This window comes from Stenella coeruleoalba (assembly GCF_951394435.1).
Source record: "Stenella coeruleoalba genome assembly, chromosome: X".
In the NCBI taxonomy this organism is placed as follows: Eukaryota; Metazoa; Chordata; class Mammalia; order Artiodactyla; family Delphinidae; genus Stenella; species Stenella coeruleoalba.
Window position 1 is genome coordinate 409,508 of NC_137152.1, and position 21,426 is coordinate 430,933.

The 21,426-nt window shown below is 58.7% G+C and overlaps 1 protein-coding gene across 1 annotated transcript; it reads left to right on the forward strand.

Annotated features, from left to right (window-relative positions):
* Window positions 1–9,521: 9,521 nt before the first annotated feature.
* SHOX (SHOX homeobox) lies at window positions 9,522–20,376 on the forward strand (the record flags this gene model as incomplete). Its single annotated transcript, XM_079911217.1, has 5 exons — window positions 9,522–9,795; window positions 13,268–13,476; window positions 17,349–17,406; window positions 17,507–17,595; window positions 19,094–20,376. The coding sequence occupies 5 exons, from the start codon at window positions 9,522–9,524 to the stop codon at window positions 19,337–19,339; spliced, it is 876 nt and encodes a 291-aa protein (XP_079767343.1). The 3' UTR covers window positions 19,340–20,376.
* Between the last annotated feature and the right edge of the window lie 1,050 nt (window positions 20,377–21,426).

Genomic DNA, 21,426 nt, shown 5'->3' on the forward strand with positions numbered 1-21,426 from the left:
CTGTTTATTGTCTGTGTCCCCCAACAAACTGTGAGCTCCGTGAGAACAGGGAAGGTTCCTAGTGGACCTCTGTGTCCCTGGCACCTGGCCCTTGTCCTGTGCTTGCATGAGTGTATGTGTGAGTTTCCTATTCCTGCTGTAATGGATAATCACAAACTCAATGCCTTGAAACAGCACTCATTTATTAACTGTCTTGGGTCTGAAGTCCAGGGACAATGCGGGTGGCTGAGCTGTGCCTTCTGCTCAGGTCATCCCAAGTCCAAAATCAAGGTGTCCACCATGATGGGCTCTAATCAGGGGCTCTGGGGGAGTGTTTACTTCCAAGCTCGTTCAGGCTGTTGGCCATGGTTAGTTCCTTGGGGTTGTAGGACTGACATCTCCTCCTGGCTGGTTATCGGCCAGGGCTGGTTTTGCTCATAGGGACCACCCACATTCTTTGTCCCACATTCCATGAGGCCCTTCCAGCAACATGCTTGGAATCTCTCTGTCTCCTACTGCTTCATCTCTCTGACCCCAGCTGGAGCAATTTTCTGCTTTTTCTGATTAGACAGAGCCCGCCTGGATACTCTAGGACCATCTCCCAATGTGGAGGCTGGTAACCTTAATCACACCTGCGAACTCTTTTTGCCACATAAGGAGACATAGTCACGGGTTCCAGAGGTGAGGGTGTGGATGTCTTTGCAGGCCCTCAGCTCTGCCACCACTGTGCTCAGAAAGTACTGGTTGACAACTCAAAGAAGCCATTAAAAAGCGTTGTTTCTTTGAAGGCTTGGTCCTGTGGACAGCCCTGAGGCCACCTGAGGGTAGGGGCCAGTTGGAAGCTGCCTTCTCCTCTCTCCAGATGGGTTTCTACCCCACCCTGCGGGGAATCTGATTATTTCAACCCACATGAGCCCAGTTGGAGAGCAAGATGTCTTATGGGTGCCAATCTGAACAGAGTAGCAATGAGCAGATGGAAGAGGAAGTATTGTCAAAATAAAGGATTCTCCATCCAGACCCCCATGTTGCTGCTGCAGGAAGAGCCTGCCGTGGGTCCACGCGGGCAGCCCTGGAACTCCCCCAGAGGGCGGGGACAGCCCTGGCCTCTGGACGCCCTCCTGTCTTTCACCGGCTGTGCTTGTAGCCTTGGGGGTGCTCTATCTCCCCCTCCTCTTCGGACCTGTGCACACAAACGACGACCCCTCCGTGTCAGGAAGACAGAATCCAGGTGCTGTTGCCGGCAGGAGGAACCGCAGAGGATCCCATCCAGCCCGGTTGTGCCCTGAAGCCACGGGGACCCACAGGTCTGGACACGTGCCCCAAACCACCCCCATGTCTGCTCTGCCCTGGGGAGTCCCTCTTCATTCCCAAACCTGAAAGCTGCCTTTCTGGTCCTCACACAGGGCCCAGACCTCTTGGGAGGCACAGAGCATTTCAGAATGTGAGCAGGTGGAGGGTTTTCCCAGACCAGATTCCTCCAGCCCATCTGAAATCTCCTTCTCTCCCACCGTCAGCGTGAGGGCTCGAGGGAGCAGAGACCCGGGCCGCACAGGCCAGCTCCAGGGCCATGTCAGTGGTGCAGGAGTCAGAGACCGGGCACAGAGGGGGACACAGGAGTGAATACATGAATGAACGAATGAATGAACGAACCCAGGGCAGGCCCTTGCCTTCAAGAGAGGGAAAACCCAGCTCTCCACACACCACCCTATGCCTTCCTGGCTGGGAGGAGCCCGGTGGGGGGCCAGTTAAGGGTACAGCAGCCCCTCCACCCAGCCTCCAGGCTCCCCAGCTTGTTGGCTGGTGCCCAGGCCTGCAAGGCGTCTTTTTCTGCCCAGGGAGCCAGTCCCGTGTCTGTCCTGATCCCGGCCAGGATAACGACCCCCGCCTCCCCGCCTCCGCCCCGTGGACCCCTCCCCGGCGGGCTCCGGCTCCCTTCCCCCCACCTCGGCCCCCCTCCCCCATGCACAGACAGCGCTGGAGGGGAGGAGCGGGGGGTTGGTGCTGAGCGCCGAGGTGGGCTCCTGGCTGGGGTCCAGCGGGTCGAGCTCAGCCCTCTAGCCCCGAGCTTCGCCTCAGGCCAGGAGGCTGAGTTGCGGTGGAAAGGCCGGCGGCAGCGACACGGGCAGCCTCTCTCCCCGCTCGTCCCGGGGCCCCTTCCCCACCTTCTGGCCCCGGCCTGCGCCTCTGCTCCCCAATTAGCCGAGCCGCGCCCGGACCCGCAAGCCCCCCAGATCTCTGACCCTCCCACTCCTGGCTTTGCCCCATTCCCTGCTCTCCCCTCGCCTTCCCCCGCGATGGCTGGCAGGTTCCCCAGTCGGTGCAGGGCAAGGGCACGCCCCTGGCCTCCCAGAGGCAACCCTGGGCGGTCAGCGCAGACTCCTCATTAGTGGGGTAGCACGAGGGGGGCCCTGGAGAGAGGCAGCACAAGTCCCCTCCTCAACAAGGCCCTGACGAGTGATAGGAATCACCCGTCTGGGATGGGCGACGCTTGCGGGGGTGACCCACAACCTGGAGAGCCAGCCCAGTTGTCTGACAGTTAACTGGGCGGGAGCAAGCTGGGTGACCCCGGTTGGCTCCAATTCTGGGGTGTCAGGGAGGCTTGGGGACCCCAGGGTCCCCATGCGGGACCTTGCATGATAAGTACTGTTGGGCCCAAGCCGTCTTGGGGGGACTCCAGTGCCCAGGTGCTCACGGGCCTATGAGTTGTCCTTCCGGAAGGGGCCGTCGGCACAGAACGTCGGCCTGCTTCCCCAGGGGATGTTTGGTTCCAAGGCAGCCTCAGGACGCAGAAGACGGGGAGGAGGGGGCGTGTCTTCTGCACAGATTGGCCACTTAATTAATGCCTGCCTGCTAGAGGGTGAAAGTTCCTTCCCTGGATTATGTTTCTAAAGACGTGGTATCTGGAAGTCGATGGCGCGTGGGGAGCACCCGAGGCTGCCCGAGTTTCGGTCCCACCAGCGTAACCGTTAGCTTTCCTTGGGGGTGGGGGGAGATCGCAGTTTGTTGAACCCCTTGCAAACTCTGCGCAGGTGGTCGCGAGGTCCTGGAGCCCCGCGCGGCCTTTTCTGCCGGCACTGACGGTACAGATCGTTGCGTCACGTTCGCGGGCGCCTGGGGACGCTGGCCGGAGCCTGAGCCGGGAAGGAAGGCAGCGCACGGGCAACGGTCCAGCACGGCCCGCGGGGACAGCGCCCTGTGTGCGTCGCTTGCGCCCCGGGGGGCTGGGACCCACTGTCCCAGCGACGCCCGGTGGGTGCAGGACGCTTTCCTCCAGCTTCCGGCCGGGGGGCCCAGGTCTTCCGAAGCAGAGTCTCCTCTCGCAGGCTGTGGGCGTGGGACGTGTTCCTTCCTTTTGTCTGCATTTTGAAAATGGAGAGAGAAAGCCCTAGGTTCTGAGCCAGTTTTGGAGCGAGCTGTTTCCAAAGCTCTCGGCGCCCCGTGCGTAACGGGGAGAAGCCAATCCGGGGTGAGGGGGCGCCGGCAGGAAGGAGATAGGACTGGCTCTTTCCGTGTCCTTGTGCTGAGGCCCGGTGCCAGAACCGAGAACGAAACCCAGAATCCACCCCTGAGCTGGCTCCTCGGAACATTAATTACCGCAGAAACGGCTCCCAGCGAGCGCGCAATGTATTCTTCGCGAAGGAGAGCCGCCCATTGTTTGTTTCGCGGTGGTCTCCAGAAAACAAAACAAAACAAAAACGGCCCTCTTTAGAGGTCCTCTGTGGTAAACTGCTTTGCTCCCCGAAAAAATAATGTTTTTCTTCAATAAAACGTAAAGTAACGGCCCTGTGATTAAATCTGAAAGGAAAGAGTTTTAATGTCCACCATATGTTGCAAAGTACAGGGCAAGGAAAAGAGAGAGAAATTCCACAGAAAGCAAACAGCACTTCCTACTACGAAATGTATTGTTAAAATTGCATTTTTGCATTGAGGGTTATTTTAGAACACCCTCCCCGACCCCGGCGCCCGAGCTGGGATTTGTAGCAAAAGTGAGGCTAAATGAAAAGAAACAAAAAACCAAAAACCTGCATCTTGGGGGTGGGTCCTTGCAGCACAGCGGAGGCCCACCCTCCAAAGAGGAGACAGAACCTATCCCGCCCCGTCTCGCCCTTTATTAATCGTATAGATGTGTCGAATTTGTCGACAGGATCAATCTTATCCATTCAAGAGCTGGATTAACAGAGCCCCAGCGTGATGAAAATCTATTAGCCTCACACTGGAAGCACTGATGTTTGCGTAAATCAATAAACAGCGTAGGAGGGAATACAAAGGCAGGTTTCTAAATTTCAAAGGGGGAGGGGGAGAAAGGAGCCCGTCCAAGAAAAGTGTTAAGACCTCTGTAAAATCCTGCCCTTCTGATCGATACTCATAAATACTTAATGTGTAGGGAGGGGGTGCTTGCTCTTACAAAGGCTCGCTCTTGCGCGAGAACCATCAACCCTCCCTCCGTTATTATTATTAACAGACATCGTCTCCGGAATTAGGTGCTGAGAAAGTAGGCCAGATGGAAGGGGCATTCCTTGGAACTTCTTCCTCTGTTTCATGGGAAGCCAGGAGGACCCTGGGGGTGGGCAGTGGGGAAAACGGAGTGGGGCGGTGACTCCCAACCTCCCAGAAGGGCTGGACACCCCAGACGGTCGCCAAAGCCACTCTGCTCTTCAGAAGCTCAGGGCATGAGATTTGATTTAACGTAAATCGGCTTGGATCAGAGGAGCATCGTTTTACTGGGCTAAACGTGAAAACTCAGAGCCCTACCTTTTAAGCATTAAATAAACCAAATATTAAATATTGGAATGTTCATTACCGCCTGACCCTTGGCCGTGTAAATACCAGGAAAGGGAGGCCATTAGCAGCAGCTGTAGTTCATTAAAATTTACCCAATTCACATACATACATACAGAACGTCAGATTATTTTATAAAATCGAACACCACCGGTGTCCATTTCCTCATGCTGTCTGCAGTTTGCCCCCGGAGTCGGTCCCGCACTAAGCTGCTCGGGACCGCGGTTGTGGGAGTGGGAGGCGGTCGGATGTGTCCGCAACCTCTTCTTCTCTCAGGTTTCGTGAGGGCTCCGGGCTGGACGGCAGTGCCTGGACATCCAAGTTTAACTAGTGTGCCTTCCAGATGGAGGTCCCAGAGTGGACAGCACTGCTAAGAAGTCTCCTGGCTCCTGTCTGCAGGTGGGAAAGCACAGAGAAGGGCACAAAACCCCATCACCCCTCCCACCCTACCCCCACCTCCTCACCCTGCCTGCTCTAATGGTCCCAAGCCAGCAGAACACACCACGGGTGGCCGGTTCTAGCCCTCTCTGCCACTGGGGACCAGCGCGTCTGAGCTTTCCAGCTCAGCCTGGGACCAGACAGGAAGCTGCGAGCCTGCAGGGCTGGCCAGAGAGACTCTAGTTGGGGTAAACTCAGGCGAGTAAGGGGTGCAGAATGTCCGGCTCTGGACGCGGCCAGTCTGGCCTCGGCCTGGGTGAAGGTGGTCGGAGTTCAGGAAACCAAATCTGGAACGAGAGGACCCACGCTCCCGGGAGAGCAGCTTGCCAAAGAGGAGGGCGTCAGCGTTGGGGCAGCTCTGGCCTCCTGGGGTGGACCCCACCCACCCCGCCGGCGGGCTGGCTGTGAACCATCCTCCTGGTGGGGTACTCACTCATTTCCCCCACGCCATCAACTGGGGGCCTGGCTGGAACCCGCCAGGTCCATGGGCACGTGGGCCAACCCAGACACCAGGGTACCTCCAAGCTGCAGGAACCACCAGTTGTGTTAGAAAGAGCCTCCAACCTCCTTCGCCTTGACAGAGACCCTTCCCTCCTCCCGAGCACAGGGTGTCCTGGCATTTCCATCTCGTTTAATTGCATTTTGTCTACGTGTCTCTTCCCAGGTGGATCATAAACCTGATGGTGCGGGCGCGCGTAGGAGCGAGTCAGGCATTCAGGACTCAGGCGGCTCCCGTCCGCTCCGGTTTCTGGGCAGCGGGGTGCGAGGTGACGCCCGGCCGCCGCCGTGGATCAGTGACCCAGGCGAGCTCCAGGGTGTGTGCAGAGCTTCTGGTGAAATCCACGTTGGAACTTCCGTGTTCTTCCAGAAACCAGGTCCCCCTGCTTTGCACCCCAGCCCAGTCCAGGACTTCTTTCTTTTCTGTTGATGTTTTTTTGGTTTGGTTTGGTTCAGTTTCGTTCTAAAGGAAGGAGCTATGCTTTTGTTTCTGTCCACAAACTTTCATGACGCCGCTGCCTCTTTCGGAGTTGGCAGAATGCATTTGAGATGTTAAAGCATCTGCGTTCTCCCAAGACAAGCTGAGATTTTAAGAAGTTTTCCTCACCTCTCATCTTGGGGTGAGGGATCCTCTCTGGGGGAAGCAGCTACAGAAACTCAAAACAAGAGCCCCTTATTCCTGGGAGAGTCTGAGCTCTGCGTCCCCCGCCCCTCGCCTGCCTTCAGCCCAGCGGAAATGTAAATGTACCATTTCATAACTGTACCCACCCTGCGGCCTTGGGCACCGGCTTGGATTAGCGAGAATATGTGGTTGAAAATGTCCTCACCCAGGCTAAAATATGAGCAATAACGGCTGATGCGGGGCGTTGCTGCCTCTGGTTTAAAGGAGAGAAGGTCAAGGAGCCTTGAGGGCCCCTGGCTGGGGGGCCGGGAGTTGGGGGTGTCCAGGGGATCTCCGCTCCACCGTCCCCCAAAGTTAGAGGAAGAGGCCATCACTTTGCACATCGAGAGAAAGTGTGATTTTGTAAAAAGGGGATTCCTTCCTGACCAACAACTCTTAGAAGAGGCACGGCCCCATTCCTCTTAGGATGAGTTATTTCGAAACCATTCGTCTGCACTGGGAATCAAAGATGGGGCTGCTGTGGATGGGGGTGGCTTTAATTCTCTCTCAGGCTTGAGGGTTTCGAACATCCAGGGTCCCCAGCTGGTGTCCCTTGGGGAGATCCCTGGAGGCCGCAAAACCCTGGCCCAATGTTGTCTCCTGGATATAGGGCCCAAGGCGGGTAGCCCTGCTTGGGCGCCTGGGGCCTCTCACCCCCGTTCCCTGAGAAGGAACCTCAGGCCATGTAAGGGCCAGGCCCTATGTGACCCCTCCCCCAGGGAAGGCTGGGTCGCTGAGACTGTAGGGGAGGACCAGGGAGGGCTGGGCAGGCTGCAGGTCGGGCGTTCACCACTAGGTCCCTGGGGACTTGGCCTCTTCACCTGAAGCTGGAGGAGTGGCAAGATGGGAGGAGGTGAGGAGAGGAAAAGTTACCCTACCTCTGAGGACCGCGGAAAGCTGCTCTGGCCCAGAGCCCTCTCCCCCCAGATCTGTGCGAATGCCCCCTTCCCTCTCCCGCCCCTCCTGTGATCTACTGTTTTTGCAAAGAGAAGGTTCACTTGTGGGCGGCGGGGGAGGGGTGGTCCCTAGACTGGGTAGGGCTGGAAGATGCGCCCCAAGGAGTGAATGACGGCGTGGGGGGCCCTGGCAAGGACTATGAGCTCCTGGGCCGCCCCTCGCCCCGCGCCCCGCGCGCCCTGCGCTACCCGGCTACGGGAGCGGCCCTCGGCGTTTCCCCCGCAGACCCGCAAGGCGGCTGCATGCATAATACATGAGGGGCTATTTGTAATTCTGTGTGATATCTGCGCGCCTTCGCTTTGATTAGAGGGCCGCGGTGACAAAGACCTGTTTGTCAAGTTGCGAGCGCGTCTTCGCCTTTCGCTTTTGAAGTCCGGGGGAGGCAGCGGCCCCCAAATCCCCCAGCTCCGTCCGCTGTATGCGGGGCAGAGCAGCCGGGGCCGCGCGGAGAAGCACGGGCGCAGCGCTCCCGGAGGATGGATGGAGGGCGGCGAGGAGAAGAGAAAACACCGGGAGAGAGAAGGAGGGAGCAAGGGAAGAGAAGGAAGGAAGGAAGGAAGGAAGGAGAGGGAGGGAGAAAGGAAGGGGGGAAGGAAGAGCTGGTCTGTTTCCACTCCCGTCCCCCCTCTTCCACTGCCTCTCTGGCTTCACACCCCCTCCCCCCGGATCAAGGCACCCCCGTGTGAACCCGACCCTGGCCCCGGGGATTCGGGAGAAATCGTTCACGTTCCTTCCCGCTGAAGGAAACTACTGGCCGGCTCCGGACGCTGGACCGAACACTGGGAACCGCCGAGCGTGGCCCCGATCCTGGGTTCTAACTAACCGGCGCTTCGGAGGAGGAACTGACTTCAGAAAACGCAAAACGACTCCTCCAAAACCCCTAACACTCCCCTCCACCCCCGCACCCCTCGCCGAAAGCCTTGTCCCAACTCCAGCGGGGCGGGGGCAGCAGGTGGAAGGGGAGACGAGGGGGAGGTTGCAGAAAAAAAGAGGGGAGAACAGAAAAGTCACTTTATTTGCAGACGGCATTTTGCAGATAAGAGGACTTCTTCAGCTGCCGGGATTGCCGAATGAATTTCGTATTGCAGGTGAGAAAAAGTGGCTCCTTTTAGGCACATTATAAAGTTCCGAAGGAGTCAGGATCTGCTCAGGAGCACTGTGGCACAACCAAAAATACATATACCCCCCCCCAATAAATCTCCCAGACACCGGGCTGACAGCACGGCTCTAAGGAAGGCTGCGTCGGTCCGGCCGGACGGGATCTGACGCGCGCCCCACGGACCGCTCTATACGAACCAGTTCTCCCAGAGACCCTCCGGCTTCTCCGCGTCTGGACCAGCGCGCTCCGGGCGCTCGTGGCCCGCAGCGTCCGTGTCCCCGGCCCCTCCGAGGTCTGCGAGCGGCTTTGCACCAACGCCGCCGAGGCGCGGGCGCCCACGTTCGGCTAGACCTGGACCCTTTCTCTCAGTTTCGGGGTCCTAGAGCAGTTCCCCCCAGCACGCCGCGCGCACCCGCTCCACCCGCTGGCTCCGCGGGCCTCGCCGGCGGGTCCAGCCGGCAGTCCCACCGCATCTCCAACTTGGGACTCATTCCCGTCTGTGATGGCGCGTCCCCGCCGCCCGGGTCCCCTCGCTGGAGTCCCCGCACGACCACGCCCGGACACGTCCTGCGACGATACCGTTCGAGGCGCGAGGCTGCGCTCCTCCCGGGGCCGGCAGGCAAGGACGTCCTCACAAGCCCTAAACTCCTCCTCGAGGTTCGTTTCCGCCAGCCACGGAGAGAATGCGGATACCTGTTCGGGGAACTGGCGCCTGCGCCCGTTCGCGCGCGCGCGCGCTCTCTCTCGCTCTCGCTCTCTCTGCCTTCAAAAACTTGATCTTTACCTCTCCACACCAAGGTGCACAGACGCCAAACAGTGATGAAATGAAAAGAAAGCCAATTGCCGGACTGGAGGTGGGGGAGAGACAGCGTCTCTGCGTGCGCCCGCCGCCGAGCCGGGAGCTGTAATTGCTGCAGACAGGGAGCGTTGGGGGTTGGGCGGACGTAGCCGTGTATAAATAGTGAGATCGCAAATTGAAAGGCATAAATAACAGCAGGAGAGGTCCACCCTCACACGGACAGTCGTGTCCGCGCGGGAGGCGTGCGGACCACAGCCCGGCTCCCAGCCAGCCCCGCCGAACCCCGCGGACCCCCGCAGCCCCCGGCCACCATGGAGGAGCTCACGGCTTTTGTATCCAAATCTTTTGACCAGAAGAGCAAAGAGAGCAGCGGCGGCGGCGGCGGCGGAGGCAAGAAGGATTCGATCACTTACAGGGAAGTTTTGGAGAGCGGACTAGCGCGCTCCCGGGAGCTGGGGGTCTCGGAATCCAGCCTCCAGGACATAACGGAGGGCAGCGGCCACTGTCCGGTGCATCTCTTTAAGGACCACGTGGACAACGACAAGGACAAACTGAAAGAGTTCGGTTCGGGGAGGGCTGCCGAAGGTAAGCTCTCCGGACGCCGGCTCCGGGCCCCTCCCGGGGACGGCGTCTCCTCGCCGCCCAGCCTGGCCGCCTGCCCCTCGCTCCGCGCGCGCAGAGGCCCCGGGGGCCGCGGTTCGCTCTCCGCTCGACCCCAAACGCTGAATGTACAGCCACGGCTCGGACGCAAAGGCCCCGGCAATCCATCGCCAGTCTTTTTCGTAAGAAAGAAACCAAACGGGGGAGGGGAGGATTCGGCTGGAGAAGCGAGGAAGCAGGGAAGGAGAGAGGCAGAGGCGCCGAGGATGGGCAGCGGCCGGGGCCGCGCGCTGCCGGAGGATCGCTTCCCTGGGCGTTGGCACTGGGCTCCACAGCGGGAACTTTCCCGCGTTGGGGGGGAATCGGGTGCATGGGTTTGTAAACCCAGGTCGGCTGGAGGGCTACCGGCCGCTTGCCTGTCTGCCTGCCGGTCTGTCTCACGTCCGCCTCCACGCCCGCAGAGAGATCCACACGCCTCTCTCCAAGCGCCTTCCCGAGCTCGAAATGGGCCGCGTTGAGGGCTGCGCTGGCCGGCAGTCGGGGAGGCCACGCGCTCCGTCGCCTCTTCGCCCTCTTGCGCCCCTCCGCGTGGTTTCCTCTCAGGGAAAACTTTCCCCTTGAACCTTGGGGCTGGATCTCGGCTGACGCGGGCCTGTAGATTAAAACCAGCCGCGTGCCCGCCGGTGGTCAGGGTCTACAAGGGGCAGAAGGGCCCGGGGAGGCTCGTGGCCCCGCGCACGCGGCCGCCCTACCCCAGACTGTCAGGGCGCAGCTGGCCCTGCTGCAGGCCGGCTGCGTCCTGGGCCTCCTTCCCGCTGCTTTCCCCCGAAATCTCCGCGGCGTTTTGCGCTGTAGTTGAACGCGGGGGGTGGGAAAAAAACATGTTTACAAGGGTTCTCCCAGCTGGACAGCGGTGGTCCCAACCCCGGGGAATCTCCGTACAAACAGGCCAACCAGCAGCTGTAAATCAGAGGAATAAAATTGGCTCTATTTCTCAGGGGGCAGCATTTGAAAGTATATGAATGTCTATTTCTCACTACAAAGAGAGGAAACACAGAAGCTTGCCATGTGGCTCCTGGGTCCTGTTTCATTCTCTGTCCGTGTTGAGAGAGGTCACGGCCGGAGAGTGGGGACCCCATGTCTCCTGCTCTTGTGGCCCTTGCACTTTGGTGGCAGAGTCCAGGTGTGCTGGCCTTGGAGCCCAGTGGATGACCCAGACAGCTTTCGGAGACCTTGACCTTGTGGAAGCAGAAAGCTGGCAGAGGCTTAGGAGTAAGCCCCTGGCTTCTGAGAGCCCAGGCAGCCTGAGCCTGGCCTGCCGTATCTCGGGGCTCACCCCTTGGCGAGGCGTCACGCACCCGGCTTTATGGTTCCTACAAAGAGAGTTTGCTCTGATGGAGACACGGCTGTCTGTCGGCTGTGCACTTGTCAGAGCTGACATTTAATTTACAGCACCCGGCGGGCGGCTGACCTCCCGGGCTCCTGACGGATTCCCCCATCCGCCTTAGAGGCTGAGTCCCCTCTTCTGTCTGTTTCCTCTCACCCTGGACAGCCAAGGCAGGGGGACCCTGCAAAAAGGCCCGTGTAAGGAGAGCAGAGTACAATCGAGGCCTTTTTCGAAGGAGAGAGGAAAATAAGACAGGGCTAGCAGTACAGGCAGCAGGAAGGGGTTAGGAAAACCCCAGCTGCACCTTCTCCCTTCTGCCTGGGTGTGCAGACCCCTGGCAGGGCTGAGCCCCAGGCCGAATTTGCAGAACGGGAGCAAAATGGAGAGGAGGGAGCTGCTTGGGCTTGGGAGAAACCCAGAGGTCTTGGGCGCCTGAGCAGCGGACCCCGCTGAGCCAGGCACGGCAGCCTGTGGGTTCTGCACAGCCTGCCGCGGGTTCTGGAGGACTTTGAAGGCCAGCGCGTCATCTGGGGTCAATCCCTGGGGTTCCGACGTTAAGAGACCTGAAGGAGGAAGCGGCGTTGGGGCCGCCTCCGCGAAGGGATTTCCCGTTGGGGAGAAATAAGGTGTTCTTGGAAATGCATCCCTTTCAGGAGGTGAGGGAGGCTTTAAGCCCCGAGGTGGGATCGAGTGTCCAGGGCTCAGAAGCCGTGAGGAGAGGCTTTCGGACAGACTCAGGACTTGGGTTCTGGTGTCCAGCTCAGGGACCCCGGTGGGGGTGGGGGGGCGTGTGTGGGAACTGGGTGCCCGGATTTTTCCCTGGCCCCGCAGAGGATCTGGGTGTTCACCCTTTGCAAGTTTCTGGGCTTACTGCTAAGAGGCTTCTCAGAACGGGTGTAACCCCAGACTCCTTGGATAGAGCATCCTGAAAGCCGCCCTCTTCTCCTTGACACAGAGGGGACATCTAATGAGGGCATGGGGGTCCTCTTTGCCTGCAGCCAGCAGGTCCTATGATCGGAGAAAAAGCACAAGAAAACGCAAGGGGAGCTGAAATGCAGCTTCCACCAACTGTGCGACCGGGGGCCAACTTTTATTTTAAATCCCTGAGCTTGGTGAGGGGCTGCATTTCCTAGCGGTGGGAAGGAGAGGTGTCTGGGTTAGAATCTCCTAAATCCTGAGCTGTCTGCCTGATACCCTGCCCGCTCCCCCAGCAAATATAGCTGCTCTCATAATGTTTGGACCTAAGAAAGTGTCACTCTTGGCGTCCTGATGGGGAGTGAGAATGTGTGTCCAAGAGACCGAGGGACAAAACCGGAAGTCAAGGGACCACGCTCTCGGGTGCAACCCAAGCACCTCAGGGTGCCCGCCTTAAGATACGGCTGCGCTTCTTGGTCAGAAGGAGGTGAGCTCGGGCGAGCGCCCGTCTCCACGGCGTCCTGAGGGAGGCTCTGGCCCGGCTGGCGGCTGGCACGGCCCCTGTCCTGCTGCGCTGCAGGCGGGAGCGGCGGCTCTCGGGGGGCCTGGACCCCAGCCTGGCCTGGGCTCTCCCTGCGCTCTTTGCGGGCGCCCCGCCCGGGACCCGACACTTGGGCGATTCTGCCTAAGCTTCTTTGACTTAATATTTAACACTCCACTCCCATTCAGAAAAAAAGAAAAGGAAGGGAGAGAAGGTTAGGCTATGCCGATATGTCAACAGAGGCGAAGAGGATAATTGAGGAAACTATTCAGAGATTAGGCCAAGAAACACCGCGGCGCCGGGGCTCGAGTTGTTACAAAACAGCGCGTCCTGCCCTGGAGTTTGCTTTATCGACTTGACGCCGCTTTGCGTCAGGGCGCGTTTGCCACCGAGGTCCCTGCACCGCGAGCACACACAGGCTTGCAGCACGTCGCGCCCAAGCGTCCCCGCGCGGGGCCTCTCCCTGGCGCGCAGGATCCGCAGGCCGGGCCGTGGCGGGGGGGGGGGGGGGGCGGTTGGCTGGGCGGGAGCCGGTGGAGGGGCTCGTGGCGGCCCGGGCCGGGGACGCGGGGCCGGGGGGTGGGCTCAGCGCTGTGCCCTCGGCCCGCCCGTAGGTATTTACGATTGCAAGGAGAAGCGCGAGGACGTGAAGTCGGAGGACGAGGACGGGCAGACGAAGCTGAAGCAGCGGCGCAGCCGCACCAACTTCACGCTGGAGCAGCTCAACGAGCTGGAGCGACTCTTCGACGAGACTCACTACCCCGACGCCTTCATGCGGGAGGAGCTCAGCCAGCGCCTGGGGCTCTCCGAGGCGCGCGTGCAGGTGAGAGCGAGGGCCCGGCCCCGACGCCCGCTCTTCGGGCGGCCGGAACGCGCCACCTCGGCCGGGGCGCCGGGCCCTTCCAGGAGCGCGGGGACCCCGTAGGGGGGGTGCTGGAGCCGGGCTTTGGGAGGCGCCCCGGGGCCTCGCGGGTCAGGTCTCCTGCGCCCTGCCTGGCTGGCTCGCCCTGCACCTCCAGCTCATCAGGAATGTTGTTCTCTTCCCACTGGTTCGCCTCTCCTCCCCCCGCCCGCCCCCCCCCCCCCCCCCCCCCCGCTCCACCGTCGCCGCCAAAGTCTTACCCGCTCCTCTGCAGCCCGCTCGCTCCACTGCAGGGAACAGAGAGATGGGAAGAAGAGGCGGGTGGACGTCTTGAGGATTGCGGGTCCTGCCCGCGCGGTGTCGGATTAACCCGGGCGCGGGGCAGGGGGGGCGCGGGGGCGGGGACCGGACGCATGAAGTCGTGATGCCTCATCTGGCGAGCCGCCGTCTAAGGGGGCCCTGTGTGTTCGCCGCACGTGCGCGCGGGGGGGGGGGTGGCGGGGGGAGACGCTCCCGGTTCGTTTTTCTCGGGCTTTGTAAACGTTTGCGTGAAATGCATTCATTTATTTATTGGGGGGTGAAGAGCAAAGATTCTCTTCCAAATCGCCTCGTCCGGGTACCGCAGACTCGCCCCCCCCCCCGCGCCCCCCGTCCCCGCCACCGGAAGGTCGGACCTGGATGTTCTGCTGGGCTTTCCATCGGCTTTGACGGTTCTGGGCAGGACAGCAGCGCCGGGGAGAGAAGGAAAAGGGGTCAGGGTCCCTGGGCTCTGGGGACTGGTTATTTAAATAAATGGAATTAATACTGCCAACGAGGGGAGGGAACCATGTAAAGCCAGGGCTTTGAAAGAACGGGTTTCTTATTGGTATAGGGTCAGCATTACAAACACAACTTCACCCGGATTGTATTGAAGAAACGAAAACACAGAAAGCGTTTATAGAGTGTTTCACAAAAATCTTTAATTTGTAAAAAAAAAAAAAAAAGGGTGTTTGCACCCTCATGCCTTCCATCTTTCCCCGTCGGTGCGGTGAAAGGGGCTGCTTAAGGTGAAATGCAACAGTCCCCGAGTCTGTCCAGATTTCCGTGCAGCTGCAGGGGTTCCCAGGACCATTCTGCATTGCTGGGACCACGGGCAGAGTAGCTCTGGGGACCCTCTCCCCAGACGAATCTTTCCGGGCATCTGTGGCCTCAGCAAGTGGGGGGGGGAGGGCGGGGGAGACTGGCCACCTTTCTCTGGAAAGATGGATGGGGCTGCACCATATAAATTAATGAAAAGATTAAACTTTTGCTGAAGGGGACATCAACTTTTATGTCATTTCACAGCCTTTCTGCCTGAGATCTGTAATATCTCCCAGGCCTTGATGTACTGTTTCTATAAAAATAAATTACTTGTAATTTAATTCCACACTATTTCTTTCAGTAGTCTATTACTGAATAGCGCCTTAGCAGGAGAGAACGAGTTGGGAGAAAATTGGTTCTTGGGTGGCTGCAGATCTTGAGAAAAGCCCTAAAATAAAGGGGGGGGGAGGGTGGTAGTAGAAAACGAAAGCCTATTGATCCAAAGGTGAATTAAAATTTAACGATTGTAAATAATAATAAAAATAAACATGGGAAGAGAAAAAAGAAATAATTTCCTTTTGGCCACAGGGAAAAGAATCGTATAATAAAGAGAAGGCAGAAAGTGCTCATAAAAACCAATTAGTTAAAACACGTACCCCGCTGTGCAGAAGTGGGGGTTGCTGGGGAGACACCAAAAGGAAGAGACGAAAATGCACGATATTTTAATCCTGTCTGTGACCTGTTTGGTAATCCTTTTCGGTACAGCCTGTCCTGTGTTGTTAGAGGATAGAGTTTCAATTTAGAGTGGAAATTTGCTGTAAATAAATTGAGGGTCCTTTGGAAGTTGGTGCTTATTAACCTTTTATTTTTAGTGTTGTACTGGAAACTCACATCACCCAGCTGTCAGGGTTATAATCGAAAGTTATGAGACCACAGTGAGGAGTGGTGGTAATTTAATTACAACAAATATCTTTGGGTTTATGGCGCAGAGCTAAATTAAATGTCATTATTCACTGTCTGTAATGGAAATCAAAAGGAAATCAGATTACAGCATTTGTGAGAGAAATCAGTGACTGGTTCTTAATGAAGAAATAACTGTCTAAACCACTGTACTGCGCTTTACTTAGCATATTCAGGACTAATTGGAATTGATCGTGAATCACGCCAAGACTGATTTATTATCGCCAAACGCGCAGCTAATTCATCACTTTTATTCTCCATAATCTTTTTTTTTTCTTTCCCCCGCTGATGGGAAAGTGAGCTTGCTTTCTAGATTTAAATAGGATTCTGTTTTTGCAAAATGCCCTTCCAGGGGGAGCGGAGTTTGCGCGTCTGGCTCCGCTCTCCTGAGGACGGGTATGGGACCCCAAGGAGAAAGAGGCACCGAGGAAGGGTCCGAAAGGGAAAGGAGTCTCGTCCCAGCCGGATGGGGTGGGGGGGAGAGTTGCGACGGGATGTGGGAGCAGGAAAGTGAGTGCAGGCTTTGGAAATGGAGTAAAGACGTGTGAATCTCAGCATTTCTGTTTTGGAAATACTTTCCGGGGAACAACACCAAAGTTTGCCAGCTTCCCTAGAGCCTGGCTGGGTGAGGTTTCCAACGTCGTGGAAAGCCAATTCCAACAGGCGGGCCCATGGCTCAGCCTTGGATAGAAAACTGCCCTGAAGAGGCTGAGATGGAAAAGTTCAGCTTTTCCTCGACTCCCGGGTGCTTGCAACCTCCGCGGGAGCTGAGGTTTCCGGGCAGCGTGGGAGCAGGGAGTGTCCCCAGGCCCTGGGGTTGGAACAACGCAGGGTCCCTGAGCTACCAGGCGTAGTGTAGTGTGGCCGAGGGGAAGGCTTTCTTTGTGCTAATTATCCTGCACCGTCAGTGACCGCCATTGTGGCAATAGGGTGAGTGAGTGTGAAGGGAAAGTTTTGGAGAAAGCCAGGTAGGAAAAATTAAGTGCCTAAGAACACAGAGGGAGGGGACTCCAGATTCCATGAGTGACAGACCAAGGGCCAGGACCAGGGCTGTTTGGAGGAGGGGGGAGGATGAGAATGGGGAGCGCGGGAGGGCGCATTTCGGGGATGTCAGGCCTTGAAGCTAGCCAGGCCGGGCGGGTGCCAACACCTTTCGCTCGCTGCCTCACCTCTGGATAGGGCGCCGCAAGAATCAGATGTCCTTAGAGATGCCGAGTGCCTGCAGTGCAGAGCCTGCACTTTTGGGGTGCATCCGGTTTTTAGAGATCAAGGACGTTCATGACTCTGTAATATTAACTGGGATCCCCCAGGCTTCCAAGGAGGGCATGGAGGTCGTGCAAGTTTCTGGACTCAGGGTGTCTGAGCGTGATTGGGGAGGGGGCTGGATTTGGAGATGTGTATCCACCTGTGCGCCCCCCCACATTCCTGGTGGGTGGGTGGGGGCTAAGGCGGAACGTCGGGGTGGAAGGTCAGGTTGGACCGGTGCGTGGCAGGGTGGAGGGGGGAATGTCCACACAGAACGATGGAAAGTTCTCCACGCCATCCGAGGACCCACTTCCTCACTTTCAATGTTTGGATGCTGAAACTCTGGTCTCACTTAGGTGAGGACTGTTCCCAGCTCCAGGTAGCCAGTTACGCGGTGCTGGGGTGGGAGGGGGCGGGGACGAAGGTCGGAGGGGCGGCAGGCAGCCTTCTGGGGACAGGAACCCCAAGCGCCTTGCGCGCCGTCCGGCGTGTCGGGAAAGAAAGCCTCGCTGACGCTCGCCAAGGCCTGGCCGGCTCACGGGGGTGCACGTCTGTCCGCTCATTCCCAGGTTTGGTTCCAGAACCGGAGAGCCAAGTGCCGCAAGCAAGAGAACCAGATGCATAAAGGTGGGTGCGAGGGGCCGGGCGTGGAGGCAGGGGCGGTGGGGAGACCCGCCAGGCGCTGGGAGCAGCGGGCGGGGTTCACGCCTCCTGTGTTTCCTCGCAGGCGTTATTCTGGGTACCGCCAGTCACCTGGACGCCTGCAGGGTGGCACCCTACGTGAACATGGGCGCCCTGAGGATGCCTTTCCAACAGGTAGCTCGGTTTTTTTTTGTTGTTGTTGTTTTTCTTCCTTCCTTTCGAACAGAACAGTCCCGGCGCCGCCCCGGCGACTCCCACCCCCGCTGAAGCAAAGAGGCCGCTTTCACAAGGGGGACATTTATAAACCCATTGGCACGTATTAACACCACGCTGAAAATCTCCAAGAGTTACCTTTGGGAGGGCTAGGACAGAAACCCCAGCACAGTTTCACAAAACTCGGAGGGAAAATATCCCCACCCACCCGGAACAACCCACTCGCTCACCGCCTGGCGGGAGGGAGGGGTTTACCACCGCTAAGGCCTGAGGACCCGTGTCAACACCCAACCCCCGGCTTTAGCTTGCCCAGGGCGTCGCTGGGGGTGTCAGTGCCCCTCCTGGACCTGGGCCTCCATGCCCTCTCCCCTCCCCCGCGCACCTCACAGTGGGGGGCGTCCCGCCCAGCTCCTAGCAGAGCAGGGAGGGTCCAGGGCGCTGGGTGCGCTGCGCGGAGGAGGGGGCGGCCAGGGGGTCGGAAGACCGCCTCGTGGAGACGGGGTGCCCCAAAGTCCTCGCCCCTGCTCTGGACCAGCGTCGGGTGGGAGGAGGGAGCCGCGGGTCTAGAGCGCAACGCCCACTCGCCTGCAGGGCTGGGCTGTGGACCCCAGCATGGGGGGTAGGCGTGCCCGCGCTGGTGGGTTGGCTGTGCCCTGGCCAGAGCGAAGGCGTGGCCTCCTCTTTCAGCACTTTTGCTCCTAGGGGCAGAGGCCTGGGTTTGTAGCTGGACCCGGGTTTGCTGAGGGGCACGAGGTCCAGTGGGCCTGGCCCGGCCCGGAGGGTCGGCTACGGATGACAACACGGAGATGGGGTGAGGGTGGGGTGTTGGCCACGCGCCCTCAAAGTCACGGCGCCCAAGGCTGGGAGGGCGTCCAGGGCTGCCGTGCGCAAGGCAGAGGTCCGAGCCCTGTTCCCTTGGACCCGCCCCTCCGCGGCTGGGCCCATCTTCCACCCCTCAGCACCCCTTCCCCAGGGCGGGGAGGCCCCTCAGCATCACAGGAACAGCTGCCCCGACGACGTGGGGTCAGCCATTGGGTCCTGGTGAAATTAGGCGGTTGGAGCCTGCAGAGTTGGCTGTGCTTCTGGAAGATTCGGGGACTCCGGGTCCCTGGGAAGGCGGCGGGGCGGGGGGCGGGAAGCCAGAGCCGAAGGCCGGACCCTGAGTCGGGGATGCGTCAAAGAATCAGCCGGGGGTCTGGAGAGGAGGAGGTACCAGCTGTAGACGCTCGGATGCTACAGCATCGGGGATCTGTGCCGACTCCCCGGCTCTGGTCCTGTCCAAAGCGGCCAGTGACCCGGTCGTGGCACCGGGTGTCCCGAGGACAGTGGGTGGTGGTCCCTGGGGCGGGGGAAGGGGCGATGGCTCCCTGGGAGAGGAGACGCCCTCGGGGGGGGGGTCCTCGAGGGGGGAAAGCCCCCTAGAAGTCGCGTCCTCACCGTGCGGGTTCTGCCTTCGCAGGTCCAGGCACAGCTGCAGCTGGAAGGTGTGGCGCACGCCCACCCGCACCTGCACCCCCACCTGGCGGCGCACGCGCCCTACCTGATGTTCCCGCCGCCGCCCTTCGGGCTGCCCATCGCATCCCTGGCCGACTCGGCCTCGGCCGCCGCCGTCGTGGCCGCCGCCGCCAAGAGCAACAGCAAAAACTCCAGTATCGCCGACCTGCGGCTGAAGGCGCGCAAGCACGCCGAGGCCTTGGGGCTCTGACCCGCCGCCAGGCCCCGCGCCTGCCCCGGACCCACGCCCGCCCTGGCCCCGCCACCCCGTCCGCGCTGCGTCCTGCACTCGACCCCTCCGCGCCCCCCGACGGCCGCGCGGACACCCCGGAGCGAGGGCGCAGCGCCTTCCCCGCCTGGGGCAGCCCCGGGGCCCCTGGCAGGCCTCGGGAGGGGGCATCCCAGGACCGCAAGACCCCGCCAAAGCCTCGCAGAGACTGTGCGGAAGAGAGAGGAGGTGACCGTCAGACCACCCAGGTCAGCCCTCGACCACGCCGTCTGTGCGTCCTGGGACCCCGGGGCCACGTGGAGCCCCGTGGCGCTGCGTCCTTCTCTGCTGCCGGAGTTCCCACCCTGTGCATGCGGCCTCCTACACGCCTTTCCAAGATCTGAAGAGTCTGTTACACAGAAAGATCTGGGGCTGGTCTCCGCTGAAGTTGCCAGTGCTTGGATGCCAACAATTTTATTCACTGCCGTGAACTCAATTTCATCCGAGGAGCTGCAGGACCCGTGTGGATTTCAATATGGACTTTTGCATCTGAGGCAGGGGCCCGTGCTCTGTGAGCGCGCCCGCCCCCCTCCCCTCCGCCTGAAAGGTAGCAATAACGAAACTCGCGGAGGTGGTGGTGGTCGTGGGGACCTCAGTGTTTCACGTTGTGACCTTGCTGACTCCCCATCTTCATGCACACGTTTGGCCCCAGAGCACCAGGTTCAGGACTCCTTGTGCCGTAGGACAGGCAGCTTTAGAGCTTTTCCCGTTTTCGATTCCCGAATGGACATTTGTGGCTGTTTCCCAGAATTCAGATGCAAAGGACTTGCACTGGGGACACAGGGCACGTGGTTTGAAGGTATAATACTGATGCAGCATCCACGCTAGTGACATGCAATTAAGTGCAGTAAAGTGCAATATTGTAAATATTATAGATTTAAAAAACTTAGCTGTGCACTCTTGACCCGTCAGCTTCGGACTTCGAAGGGCATTACCTCCCCCTGCATGCTGCGGGGCCAGTGCCAAAATGACCGGGGTGGGGAGTGCTTTGGATTCACGGAAGTGAAGTGTGTGGCTTGGGATGGAGCAGGACGTGGGGAGGGGTGCCAGGCTGGGAGGGCGGGGCTGAGCTGTTTCTGGGGAAAGAAGAGCCTGGGATACCTCCTCCAGGCAGTGAGTTTTAAGGTAATGTTTTCTGAGGGTAGCCAGTTCTAGCTTTTCTTTCATCTTTTTTTTTTTTCCTGTGCATTGGTCCCCTCTCCTCCCCCATCGTGTAAACACCAAATAGCGACTCGTCTGAGCAGCTGGCACAGAATGGGCAAAGTCTCTTGACATGATATAACCAAAGCGTTCAGGGTCCCAAATCGTGCACCTGAGTTTAAGGCAATGTGCTTTGCATGTGCTGTGTGAGATTTGGGGGGCAGTGCACCCTTGCTGGGCTTGTCTACCTCGAAAATGAGCATCTCTGGGTTTTTGTGTTTTTTTGGTTTTTTTTTTTTTGCCTTAGTGAACCCAGGCGTGCCCAGATGGAAGTGGCCATCTAGTTCTCCGAAGTCCAACGGTTCACTCTATTTCCAAAACAGCTTTTCCTCTTTCCAGATTCGGTATTGCTGACTGTTTTCCCTTACCCCTGATTTGGGTACATATCTCTAAGAAGAAAAAAAATATTTTCCTTCCGTGTAAGGGAATACATTCTACCTTTGCACTGACCTGAAATGTAGATTCATTTTATCATCTGAAACTCTTTGAATCAAAAGGCCCCTTCAACATTTTTTTTTCTAATTTTGAAATTTTTGCAAAGCTCTGAAATGATGGAGAGAGAGATAAGAAAAACACAGTCAGTATTTTAAATTCATTTGCGACTCCGCCCCCTCCCCCCCACGCCCCCCCACCCCGGCATGAATGGCATTATGGAATTTGCCTCATATGTGCAGTTCTGCTTCTAAACAGCTGTGAATTTTAAAAGGTCCCCTATATAAGCTGAAACTTTGCTTTAAACTTTAAAAAAAATGCATTTCAGATCCACTTCAAATGAGCCGCTTTCATCCTGAAATTTAATGCTGGGCAAACGTTGGAGGTGAGAGGTATAC